Genomic DNA, 13727 nt, shown 5'->3' on the forward strand with positions numbered 1-13727 from the left:
CAGGTTGGAAGGGACACTAGGAGGTCTGTTTTCCACCACCTGCTCAAAGCCTGCTCCAGACCATGTTGCTGAGGGCATTATCCAGTCTAGTCTGCAAAAAAACCCACAAGGATTGGAGTTGCACAGTCTTTCTGAGCAACCTATTTCACTCTTGGACTCTTCTCTGTGAAGAAGCCTTTCTTTACATGTAGGCTGAGCCTCACTTGTTTCACCACCATGAAGAGCCTAGCTTTATCTCCACAATAATCTCCTTGCAGGTGAAAAAGTCATTGGGTCCCCCTGCAGCCAAGCTATCATTCTCCACAGGGTATATTTTTCTACTGCATAGCCTGAATTGGCTTTATATATAGCAAGAGCTTTATTTTTCACTGCTTCCCAACAGAATGTAATGTATCACTGTCAGGAAGTTATTACCAGTACTCCTCTCATGCATTCCTTTCTTGATTTCATCTTTTTACTTTAATTAAAATGAGCATGAATGATTAATATGACCGTATTCTTGAACAGATTTCTAGTGGAATGGGTGTGTGATCTTGGCCAGTAGTTAACAGAACTGTGTCTGAACAGATGACTGACAGGGTTACCATCAGAGCTACCAAATCGAGGAAACTGAACAAACAAATTCTTATCTTCTGGCAATTTTATGCTGGTGAATCTCTGTTGACCTCCACAGTGTTACTGGTTTTCATTTGAGAATTGTAAAATGTCCGTTATATCCAACTCCCGATCTTGGGCAGTCTGTATGGAACATAAAGGGATGAATTATCCCCTGCATCACTTTATTGTTGCATCCTGAATTATCTTAGTTTTCAGTTTAATGCAAAGTTTGGTGAATATCCTTTGTAGATGCATTTTAGTTGTGTTAAGAATTTTTAAGTAGATAAGGGGAAAACAATTGGCATTTAAAAAAAGGGGGGGGGAAGCTCATCAAACTTGTAGGGTTTGGTAGATGATCTAGGTAGATGATAGAACTAGCTTGAACGTTTCCAGTGGTGGCCAGTGTTGCCTTGATGTCTGTTCTTTTGATTGTGCTGTTAGACTAGATTTGACAACATGCAAGGTCTGCTTTTTAAGCAACAAGCTGTGGCCTTGATGTATCTGCAGTTGTGTTACCTTCAGAGCAGACCTTTGTATTAATTAATAGCAAAGGGAAAATTCTTTTGCGTGCTATTTTTTTTCCTTACAGGAAGAGTTTAAAAAAACAAAACCTCTTGTAAAAATTCCACTCTGTACCAAAGAATTTTCTAGGTGCTTGTCATTGAAGGGCAAGACGCTGAAAACAGAGCCTTAGAAGGTAATGAGCCGCTGCGGAAGTGGTAACAGTGTACAAAGGCCTCAATTCCTGTCTATCCTGTTTTCTGGTCTTAGGAGGAACTATGTTGTATAGTATTGAAAGCAAAGTAAAATTACATTCTTAATGCATTTATTAAAAGCAGCCACTTGGATGTTTTTTAATCATCATTTCATAGACTGGCTATAGGAACATGGCTGAGCATATCAATCAGCAGCCTCTGTGGATGTTTATTAATGAAATCTTGCAGTGGTTTGAAATTGGCTGTACCAACGACACGTGTGCTGTAGTGAGCAGCTGTCTCTGGTGATGGACTAATCTGGTGAGGGGAAGAATTGTATTAGAGAGAATTTTTACAATCCAAAATCAAAATCTTTCACCACAATCAAGAGAGATTTATTGTAACCCAATATTTTGTGTTGCAGAAGAGTGACTTTTAAAAATTCTTGACTAACAAGTTTTTAAACAGCTGAGAAGGAAGGGAAAAAGAAATATATGTGAAATGGAAGACTGGAAACAGCAGACAAAGTTATTTAAAGCACTTTGACATCCATGAAAGATTATAAAGACATCCTGAATTTACAATGGGGGATATGCAAAAGGTGCTGGAAGGAACTTCCGCCAGTCTTTCCTTGAATGCCTCTGCAGAATAACAATGAAGTAATTCTTTACAGAATGCCTCTTTCCTGAGTTCTTCAGCTGGCTCAGCCAAAGGTTTTGGGAATGGATTGGTTCCCGTGAGCTGAAATGCCAAATATGTCTCTGTTTGGATATAATATGTTGAATGGGGGACAAAAGGCTTTGGGCTGCCTGGTCCTTACCTACTCATGTAGGCAGCACTCAGTGTTCCAGTCCTGTGCTCTTTGTTACTGGGACAAAAAAAAGGCATGCATCCGTGTTGTTCTGTTATTCATAACTGCTGTGAGTTGCCTTTCATTCTTTAAAAATCAGAAGTTGTTCATAAAGCAAAATCATTTGGGAAAGTGCATATACTGTATGAATGCAGTCCCTGAGTAACATGGAAGTTATCACCCAGAGTGCAGCAGAAATTTGATTTGTTTTACTTGGTTAAAGAAGACATCATGAGGTAGTTTAGGGCAGTGAAACAAATTCTTTTCTGCGCTATGCTTGTCAGTCACTTGACGCTTTTTTAAGTGGCTCAACTGTAAAACGGCGTAAGACCTTACCTGCTTTTGCAAAATATTTTGAAAACACAGTGTAATTTTAAGGAATTTATTATGTTCCAACAGATGTTGCCTCCTCATCTTCAGTGATGTAAATCTTAATTTTGTCAGCACTTTTACCTCTCTCAAACAGTTCAAAAAATCTCTAACATTCACTTTCTCTTGACTCACCTTACACATTAATTGAATACGTTTAAATCTATTGAGAAGGAGGATTCAAAATATGCTTTTTCATTCTGCCTAAGCAGTGGTGCTGAATTGGGTCTTATGAACATTCAGTGTACAATGTACTTCATGTAATGTAATCTAATTCCATTCCACTGTATTATTGTGTTGCTAATACCATGTTTCCCATTTTTTTTAGAAAAGAAAAACACTGTCAGGGAATGATATGGAGCTCTCTCACATGCTCAGTTTCTCACTGCGTCTGTTTTTTTGAGAGATATTCAGGCTACTACAAATAGACGTAAATCCATGGACTGCAGTGAGGCTGGTCCTTCTTACATCGGCTGAAAGTCTCTTCTGCTCATGCCACAGTATTGTTCCTTGCATTTATATAAGTACAAGAAGGTGCAGGATCACACACTTTAGCTGCAAGCTTAAAGAAAAATATTTAAGAACCTGGGAACTGTGAATTGTGTGCTCAAATCTTGTAGGTTATGCGGCAAGGTTTAATCTAAATCTGAGAACATAATCTTAGATGTTCTGTTGTCCTTACAGAAGCACAGACATTCACTGATAGATGGCCAGTGTGAGATGCTGCAGACACTGGGTGCCTCTGGATTAAAAATATTCCTAATTACAAGTGGAACAAGTGTAAAGATCTTTGTGCTAATCACTATGGTAATGCTAAATGGTATTGCTGGACTATTTAAAATTTGAGAGCTGAGCTCTGATAATGAAATTAGATGCTGAATTGCAGTGCAGTCTGCAGACCCAAGAGCCGTATTTTGCCTTTAAGCTTTAAAAAACCTAGCTAGATGAATGGAGTCTTCCAGTATAATTTATCCTGTAATTGCATAGTGATGATACATAAAGTAATGCTGAAAAATATGTTCCTTTAAATTATTTAGATTTTTACTGGAATAGTGTGAAAGCATCATTGGGTACATCATGCGCTTTAGAGAATTTGTGTTCTTCTCGTAGAAATCTAATATTTTTCATTTTCTAGGAAAAAAAATTGTTTCTGTACAGTTGTGGCTTACAGAGCAAGGCTAGCACATACACAGCTCTGCTGGGAGGATGGCTCAAATGCCTACCCTGTCTGTAAGAATCTTTGTATTTATTCTGCGCTTGTTCTGCCAGACAGGCTGCTACTTCATTTCTTCTATACAGCAAGTTTAAAATCTCATCATATATATGATCTTCATTTATCATCGTTTCTCCCGAGCCAGCCTCCTGTTAGTGACTTCACTGCTTCTGCCAGTTCCTTAGGTGGAGATGGCTTAAGTGGGTGTAACCCAAATGAAAAAAGTAGCTAAATTGGGTGATTCAGAGTAGGATGAGGTCATGTGGCTGGCGCTATTTTAAGCATTCTCTGTTTTGTTCATCTGACTCTGAATGTATCGGGCACTAAAGAAAATATAATGGTAATTGTGGTCCGGTTTCTCTCACACGTAGTCAGGCTGTAAATGAAAAGATCCCCATTATGGAGCTCTGGAATAAAGAAACACAGGCAAACTTAGTAAAATGAAGAAAACAAAGCTCCTCTCAAACAAGACAGAAAGGGAAGAATATGGTTAAATATGGTGTCTTTGAAGTGTTTCTGTTATGCCTTCTTACTATGCTTCTGCTTTCTCTACCCCTAGCCTTCTTTGGAAAGTACCTTAACGAATACAATGGCTCCTATGTGCCTCCTGGTTGGAAAGAATGGGTTGGGTTACTTAAAAACTCCCGATTTTACAACTACACGCTCTGTAGAAATGGAGTGAAGGAGAAGCATGGATATGACTACTCCAGGGTAGGTCCCCTTGATTTGTTTCTGTTTTATTAGCAGTTGGACATGACTGCAAGAAAGCTGTGCTTTATGGTTTCAGTCTAACAAAAGGATTCTTTTTGTACTTGAACACTGCTATGTGTAACATTTGCTGCCACCCAATAGGCGTTGGATTTGGACTTTTCTTTATCTTCCATTCCGGGAGGGTCATGTTACTGCAAACATTGTTAGCAGCAATGGAAACAAACAAAATGTCCTGAGACTGTGTTAGGTGTTAAGAGCTGAAGATGTGAAAGTGGATTTAAATGCTGCGTGGTAACTATTTCTGTGCTTTGTACTTTAATTATTGTGTGCTGAATCTGATTGTCATCTATCCCCCTGGAACAGAACTGACTCCAGTGGAGTTACACAAGCATAAATGAGATAAGAATCAAGTTCCCTCCAGCTAGACTCATCTTTGTTAGTTTAAGGAACTCGTTTCACAGCCATAATATGATGGAGAATTCATAATATCTTGGTATATCTTAAGATAATTCTGAATGAGTAGAGAATTTAACTATTGAATTTATATCTCTGTGCATTCTTAGAGGGACATGTGTTTCCTAATATCCTTGCAACGATGTTATACCCTGGCCAGACTTACTGAAATGCTTGATAATTGTTGTCAAATGCAGTGCCATTCTTTTCCTCATCTAGCACAAGTTCTAGCTTAAACAGTTAACTGTTTGCAGTCAGGAGTATGTTTCTCTCAGCCAGAGGTATTATTACCTTTCAAAAGGAACCAGCTTTTGTGAATTCCTAAAATGGCCTGAATTGTCTGTGAAGGGTGATGATAGATGTCTGCATACACAGCAGTAGTTTAGGTAGTGTAGAACTTAGGAAGCTGATGCACTCTGCAGTGGTAAATATTTGTAAGGTATGTTTGCTTAACAGGGATTCGGTTCTTTTCCTCTTATTGAGCGTAAATCTTGCCTCCATCTTTATGTTTCATTAGCAGCATGTTCACAGTCAGTTTTTCCTTTCAAAGGTTGATTTCTGTGTGATTTCCCCCTCCCCCTCCTCTATTTGCTATTTTTAATTGAATGTACTCTGTGTTGAAGGAGAAAACTTAACAGGCTTCTAGGGATTCCTTTTCTGTCACCAGCCGCTAAGGGGAACGGGCAACTGATATATAGGATTATTTGTCTTTTATTTTCCTTCTGGTCTATGTAGAATTAGAGAGCTAATCTTTATATCTGTGCACCAACAATGTTATGATTGGAATATATCTTACATGAAATGTCAGGCAAGTGATTTCCTAGGGCACTGTTCCCCATTGTACCAAGCAGCCAACAGGAAACGTTACGTTCCAGAATCCCCAGCTCTGTTCTGTGTATGCAATACTTGGAAGTGTTTAGGTTTTCATTTAGTTTAGTTTTTCTTACTGAGTTTGGTAATAAGAGAATGTCTGATGAAAATACAGATGTTTTGATAATTCTCGTGTTCTTGCGTAATACACAGCTCTGGTAATAAACAGCTGATGTGTGCAGAGCAATGGCACTTCTTGGTGGTGACACTGAAGTTCAAATGAACAAACGGAAGCCAAAATACAAAACTGCTTCTTTTTCTGTCCTTCCATTTTTGTTGCTGGAAACTTAATTTTACATAAATGGACAATATAATCAGATTATTTTTAAGCCCTATCTACCTGATATAGTTAACGTGACTTACGTGCCAGTGAAAAAAACAGAAAGAAACATTACTGATTCTGTCCCCCAAAGTGACTGCTAAGCACTTATCCTCTGAAAATCGGATCACTGCAAATTCTTTCAGATTTTTTAACAGGATATATTCTACTTAATTTTTCTTTTTGGTTGTGTCAACTTTCAAGGCTGAATTTTTAGTTTTGTATACATTCACAGTCTACTACAGCATCCACAGTCTGGAGCTTTTAAACAAAAGAAATCCATTAAGGGAAACGTTTCTGTTCAGTCTTTTGGCCTGGTAAGCGCTGGATTTGCAGGGTTAAATTTGAATTATTTTCGCTGTCACCAAGTGACATCATCCATCTTCAAAATGAAATTTGAAAACTATGCTGTTGTAATGGCTAAAACAAAGATGATTTACACACTTAAGAGTGAAGAGCCAGCTGAAAGAACAGGTGCGTTTGAGGAAAATGGCATTGCTTTTGCTTCAGTTTTCTCAGCTAGGAGTACAGTCTTGGGTGCTTAAAGTATGTGCAGAAGTCAGTTTTGCTTTGGTCTCCCTCCCCCTGCTTATGCCTGTGAACGGAGTGCCTTCCATTAACTTCGATGGAATTACAGCTGTTTTCATGGGTGAAGTTCTTCTCTCAATATCAGTCAATCGTGGCAGTTACCCAACAGATTTGCTTCATGTTGGGACCAACATGTAAAATAAATGGAGACTTTGCCACCTTGTTCTGGGATACACAGGAAATAACTCGTGGAATGTAAATACAGTCAATATATTGTAGAAGGCTTCCTTTGGTGAATGATAAGCTGACTTCTCAGATCAAGGCCGTGCAGTGGTAAAGAGGAGCAAGTGGCTCAGCCATGGGCAGAAAGCTGTACTTACAAGGAGATGCAATCCATTATATAGCTCACCTTGTACTTGTTCACTTGACCAAAGGCAGATGTTATGTCTGATTTTACCTTCAGCTGTGACATGGCAGTTATTGTTATGTTTTTAAAGGTGCGGTTTCATCTCCTGCTCATGTTTGAGGGATATTTATATTTTCAGCATTTCATGATGCAGCCTAAGAGGGAACAAGGCTTGTCTTTAAAAACACCATCTTCAATCCACACAGCTCCAGCAGCTCTCAGAAGAATGCTAATGATAGTTCTTAGAACACAGAGTGCCTTCCAAGGGAAGTTTTCTAAATTCTCAGCAATTAATTTGATACAGCCCTATCTCTTACTGATTGTCACTGTGACTGTACTATTGAATGAAAGTTTTGGTCCAATTAGCCCGGCATCTTCTAGCTTTAGTGACTTCTGATTCAAAGGGAGGTTAAGAAAAACGAACAGCAAGCCATTCAGATTTTCAAAGCACTTTTATGATGTAAGGTCAGACTATACACCTTGAAGATATTGACACCAAAAAAATAGAAATTGACCTATAATTTTCTGGGTTTTTATTAATACCTGGTCATTGTATTTAGTATTCTGATCTTCATAATGTAATTGCGCGCTCTGGGAAGAAAGAGTCCTATTTGATCTTCTTTAATGTCATTCATTTCTGAGAGGAAGCTGTTGCTTTTCATATTTCTAGGCGGTGAAGAAAAAATGATTTGGTTTTAATTTCTGAAGTTTTAACATCTGTAACGTCCTCCTCCTCCTATTCTAAGTGAAGTCGCTTCTTTTTTCCTATTTCTTATGATACCTCAGACCTCCCTTCCCATCTCAACCCCCAGCTTGAAATTATTTTTCAATTATCTTATTATACTTTTACTTCTACTTGCAGGATTATCTAACTGATCTGATTACCAATGACAGTATTACCTTCTTCAGAATCTCAAAGAAGATGTATCCTCACAGGCCTGTACTGATGGTCCTCAGCCATGCTGCTCCTCACGGCCCTGAAGATTCAGCCCCTCAGTACTCGCATCTCTTTCCTAATGCCTCACAGCACATGTAAGGAAACATAAAATCCTTTCATTTCCAGATTCAGGAGAACAGAAGTCCTGGGTACCTCTGGGGGGGACAGTGTTTGCTTCATAACACTCTTGGCATGAGTTTGTCACAAATATCTAAGAAGAATTTCAATATTTTTTATTTTTTTTTTCCTCTTCAGACTAGTACAAGTACCTTGAGAATGGTTACTGCATCTAGAACTCGGAGTTGTAGTTTGCTGAGATAAATGGAGAGGTTCATGTTGAATTCATTGAACATTATTACCACTTATTTGGGAAGTAAAACGCTGTTTTCTTTTGAGCAGGGGGATCAAAAGCAGATTCTTGGGCTTTAATCTGTTCAAGGGGAGAAACTCTATCCTCCTGTCCTGTTCAAGGGGAGAAACTCTATCCTCCTGTTAGATATAAACTGTATTGTTTTATGAGTATTACAAAAAGATCAAATAGCATGCAATAATTATTACCCATTTCATATACAGAAAGAAAGGAAATACATGTCTGCATCACCAAATTAGACAAGCTGCTTCTGCGTGAGCTGCTATGTCAGTACAATGTGTTGAACGGGTCCCAGAAGCAGTATCACCTGGTTCCTCAGTTAACCTGTTCATTACCTCCATGATGAGAAGGTTCTTGTTTACCGCACAGAAAATTTACAGGTACAGCTCTGTAATCCTGCATTACAGGCAGCTCCTTGCGTGCTGATAAAATGAATCGTTCTCCCAAATCTCTTTTTGGCACAACTGAAAACATTCCAATATTTTTCTAATCACTGGTTTCATGCCTTCATTGGTGATCAGTGTTTTTAACTTTCTTCCTATGTGACCTTTTAAATTTGTTTTCAAGGAGAATTCTGTTTTATTTTCAATTTGTGAAGGAACAGGAAACTGGTGGAAAAATCAATCGGTAGGTGAAGCTGCCCAGGACTGGTCCAAAATCCAGTGAAATCCATTTGAACTTTTTTACTTTATTTTAAATTTAAATAGGGTCTGAGGGAAAAAGCTTCCTTTGTTCTGTTGTCTAGGTATTGCTCAACTTAAAAAATGTATTTCCTTATTTTGTGCTGTGCTACCAGAGAGAATCTGTGTCCTAGATCTACAGCAATGCAGTGTTTTATGTTTACTTGCTGTCTTATGCTCATTTATTTTCTTTGAAATGAAAATTTTAGAAATGCCAAATGAGCAACTCCTCATAGTTTACACTCGGTATTGACTTCATTCTTATTAGAAGTTTCCTTGGAAAGCATTCGGAGCTCAGATGATAATCATTTATCAAGCAACATTCTGCAGCAGTTTAATTATGCTAGGCAAATGGAAGAGAATAGAAGGATTTGAGGAAGGCCAGCAATGAAAAATATAAACTACACCTGTTTCTCTTTTGCTCATAGTGTAGATTTTATTTCTCACACAGACTAGCTTTATCTTCATTGTTATAAAGTAGTTACGCAAAACTGGTTTTAATTGTAGGTGACTTCTAACAATGACAACAATCACCCAGGAAGTGTCACTTCATGGAAACAAGTTTTGTTTGTTAAGAAACAAATTATTTTAGTAGATTAAGGAACTGTCCTTTTCTTTTGTACATGAACACAAAGTAGGATTTCATGTACATCTTGTGCAAAGAAATTGCTAGTCTTATTACAAACAATTTTCCCGACAGTATTTAATAATAATCCGTTAGGCTTTTCATTGGCCTGGGATTGTCTCAATACAAAAACACAGAACATGTATCTTTCTCTCACTGTACGTACAGATTAATTCTCTATTTTCTATTTTTCCCTTGTTACCACATTCCAGGGAATCCTGCAGTGATGGATAAATCCATCAATGACAAAAGGGTGTAGGCAGTTCTCACTGGTTTTTATTATGTGGGTAGAGTAGGGAAGGATCAGAACCCAGGTAGAACACTTCTTAAGAACTGCCCTAAAGCAATAAGCAACTCCCTGAATGAAGCTTTTGCCCAGTCCTGCAACCAGAAGGCAGCACACCTCATAGCATGTCTCTGCCTCTTCTGAGGCAACGCTGACATGGTACAAGCAGATCCTTGAGGTGCATCCACAAAGCAAGGTGAAGGAGTGACTGTAACGCTTACATTCCTGACGTACATACTGCTTTGTGTATCATTGCTCATGATAGCTAGAAGTTCGAGGCATGGTTTTAGTATAGGCTGACATGAGAGTATATCTTTGCTTGAGAACTCTGGTGTGTACTTCTGTTGCTGATTTACACTGTTGTCCTCTTCCTTCTGTTATTATACGTGTTAGCTGGTATGGCCATTCCTACCTGTGCTGCAGTCTCTCTCCATCTCAGTCTGTAGAGCTCCTTTTTGTATGCATATGCAGTCTTTTCTTGTTGGAAAATTACTCACATCAACCAGTGTTCACAAGGCAAATCCCTAGGCTACGTGGCTGGTTTTCCTTTTTTACTGCCTGTCCTGATGGCTGCAGAGAATGCAACAGCTGGGCAGTTTAACAGTGATCAGAAATGTTATTTCTATTGAGGGTATGTTTTACCATACATCATCTTCAAGGTCAAATGCAATCAGACTGGGACTTATCTTCTGAGGATATTTGAAGAGGTTATCTTAACCAACTTCTAGGAATGTTATATTTCTGTGTTTTTCCCATAAGACAGACAAATCTGTTAAGTGTAAGAGGGTTAAATTTGTAGTAATCAAAGAAAATGACGGGCTTTGGTTGGATTAAACAGCAGGAGGTTTCAAATCAGCCAGGAAATCACAAAGTAAGCTGAAAAGGAGTTTGCCAAGCATTTTTTATTCATTCTGGGCATCACATAGCAACAGTTTCCATAACTGTCAGCATTTTCAAAGGAGCAATGTCATTATTGCAGCCACAATAACATTCTGAAATTCAAGAGGCTATTAACAACACAGAGAGAATAAACACCAGCCCTTTCCTCCCTATATGAAGAAACCTCCATTTGCCACCTACGTGCGTTTTTCAGATAGCATCTAATGGAGTCTTCCGGCATAAAACATTTCACTGTCAGGTTATTAATTTTATATTTATATTAAAATTCTTAAAATTACCTGTCATGTTAAAAAATACATTATATACTCAGTATTTCAAGAAGTTTCAGCTTTTATTACTATTATTTATCTTAATAATTTACCTACATATTTGCCAAATAGGAGCTGAATTTATCAGGAAATTGTGTGTTAGGAAGAAGAAAATAACTGAATAGCTGCAATTTTTTTTCCTGTGTTACTGAGTTGACTTGCACATTCACATAGATGGAGTTTATTGCTTTGAATGAAAAAAGGGAAACCTCAACAAATCAGTTGGGATAAGTAGGTTTTAATACTTCGGAGAATGCAGGTGTGATGTGCTCACATGCACTTTGATACCTCCAGGTAGGGTGCCCGTGCTCCTCCGGGTACATGAGTGTGAAAGTATTCCAGCAGCCAGTTGTGTTGTATGGTAGAACCTTTTCAGCAAGCTCTGGAGTTATTGTTTAATAGCTTGCACAGCCTTAGTAGTTGGTGCTGATGGTGGGCAGAGTGAAAGCAGAGCAATTACATGAGCAGGAACTCTGTAGTGCATGCTTCATCCACGTCCTACTTGTGGAGTTAGGCTTCTGAGGCTGGTCTCTTGGTCTTGGAATGTATCCATGTTAGTCTGAAGACACTGCAAAACCGATGTATATTTACTCTTTTAATAGATCTTATTCCCCACAGGCTTGTGTAAGACTTCCATGCTAAGTCTATTATTTTCTTGTGCACTTCAGAAAGTGCCAATCAAATAGAAATTAATAGTATATGTTACTATAACTTTTTTCACACTGCTACATCATTCTGGTGTTGTCTCTGTTCCTTAGCACTCCCAGTTATAACTATGCTCCAAACCCAGACAAGCACTGGATAATGAGGTATACGGGTCCCATGAAACCTATACACATGGAGTTCACTAACATGCTACAGAGGAAGCGCCTTCAAACCCTGATGTCTGTGGACGACTCTATGGAGATGGTGAGATTTGTAGTGACGATTTTTTTGGCTAAACAAGTGCTTGTTTCTTGAGCTAAGCTCCAAGCTGTGCTGTATATGAAGATTGTGGGGAAAGAAGGAGAGGGAGGGCCGTGTCAGTTTTTCCATAGTGTGTAATCCTCTCACCTCTGAGAGATTTTCTCTCTCTGTGCAGTTTCTAGGGATCCCCATCGCCTAAAGACAGGTACTGTGAGTTGGGTGGTGTAAGTGAGCTGATTTGTTGCCACAGAGGTGCTACTGATTAAAGGGAAGGGATCACCTGAAAAAATATGTATCGGAAATTCTAAAAATGCGTCATGAAAAGTCACCCTACAACCTGTTGGAAATACAGACCTAACTGTGGGTCTGCTTTGATCCTGTGACACTGACTTTCTGAGAGAACAATAGTGGCAAAAAAGTGATGCTACAGGAGTCCTAACTGGAATAATCCATTTATATTTATAAAAGTAAATAAATATATAGGTAGATTTTTTTTCTTGATTAAATCTCCATACTGTAACAATGAAACCTTTTAGTGCAAGCTGGGTGTCTTGAGCAGAAACACCTGAATTTGCTAAAAGCGAGGCTGAAAAAGAATGAATTTCCAGTTGTAATAAGGCAGATATAAGGGTGTTGCAATTTATTGCTGATCTCTTGGCATTCATAGTCAAAAAAAAGGTAGAATATAAAATAAGAATTATCCTGTAAGGCAAAGATGAAATTATCTGGATGGCTTTGCACCAACTTGTTAGTAATGTCTTGCAGTTACTGGTTCAGGCAAGTATGATCTCTGCTTCATATTAATGAACCTGTTTAGATGGATCAGATACCAGCATTAGGGAAGTTTGGCTATTTTACTACACTATTTTGATTTTCTATTTAGTAAAATGGTTTCACTTTGGGTGATTTGCTGCAGGCAGAATTAGTTGTGTTGTTTTTCAGTTGTAATCACCAAGTTAGCTTGATCTTTTCTACTGAATGATAGGCATCTAATAGTCTTTCAAAATTAAAAAAAAAAACCAAAACCCAAAGAACCCCTCTTAAAAAAAAAAAAAAAAAAAAACCCCACTCAAACCAAACCAGCAACAGCAGAGTTTGTCTTCTGTTCTGGCATGTTCTGGATCTATGTGAGGCACCACCTTTGTACCTTTGCAAGTGAAAATATCACATAAAAATTGATCTTTGGTGCTCAAGTTCGTGCATTTCACATAAAGATTCTCATGTAAATCCATAGAAGCAACTACAAACAGATTTAAAACCTCTGTTAATTCTCCATGTTACTTATCCAGCTAGTGAGAGAGTATGACTGACTGATATTTATCTGGAAGAAAAATTTGTGAATATTCTGCATAATGGGGACTCAATTTTTGGCAAGGCAAACTCGTTGGGTGTGCTCAAATAGGTGTGAGATTCAAAATGCTGTCATTTTATTAAAATTGTTTGCTGCAGGAAAAAGATAAAGGTGGAGAGAACTTCAAAAATGCTTATCACCTTGAAACTTTTATCTCTGTTACCATATGTATTTAGTACTATCTCAACATGTCTCATGCAAAATACTGATAGGAAGCACTTCGGAAAATGTGGCATGCTAATGAGTTTACTTTAGGAGAGAAAACAGAAGTTTGCCTTGTAATAGCCTCATTATTCAGATAGTAAAATTATTATGTGGTTATGGATTATTCAGAATGGTTCACTGTGATAACT

At 38.2% G+C, this 13727-nt stretch overlaps 1 protein-coding gene across 5 annotated transcripts in view; it reads left to right on the forward strand.

Annotated features, from left to right (window-relative positions):
• The window catches only part of SULF2 (sulfatase 2), a 138918-nt gene that overhangs the window by 93524 nt on the left and 31667 nt on the right, over positions 1–13727 (forward strand). For all 5 annotated transcript variants that reach the window (XM_054081805.1, XM_054081806.1, XM_054081804.1 and 2 more), the window contains 3 exons: positions 4284–4435; positions 7874–8043; positions 11876–12026. In XM_054081805.1, the coding sequence (XP_053937780.1) occupies positions 4284–4435; positions 7874–8043; positions 11876–12026 (473 nt within the window). The remainder of the gene's footprint in view (positions 1–4283; positions 4436–7873; positions 8044–11875; positions 12027–13727) is intronic.

The sequence above is a fragment of the Cuculus canorus genome, chromosome 16 (genome assembly GCF_017976375.1).
Source record: "Cuculus canorus isolate bCucCan1 chromosome 16, bCucCan1.pri, whole genome shotgun sequence".
Lineage (NCBI taxonomy): Eukaryota > Metazoa > Chordata > Aves > Cuculiformes > Cuculidae > Cuculus > Cuculus canorus.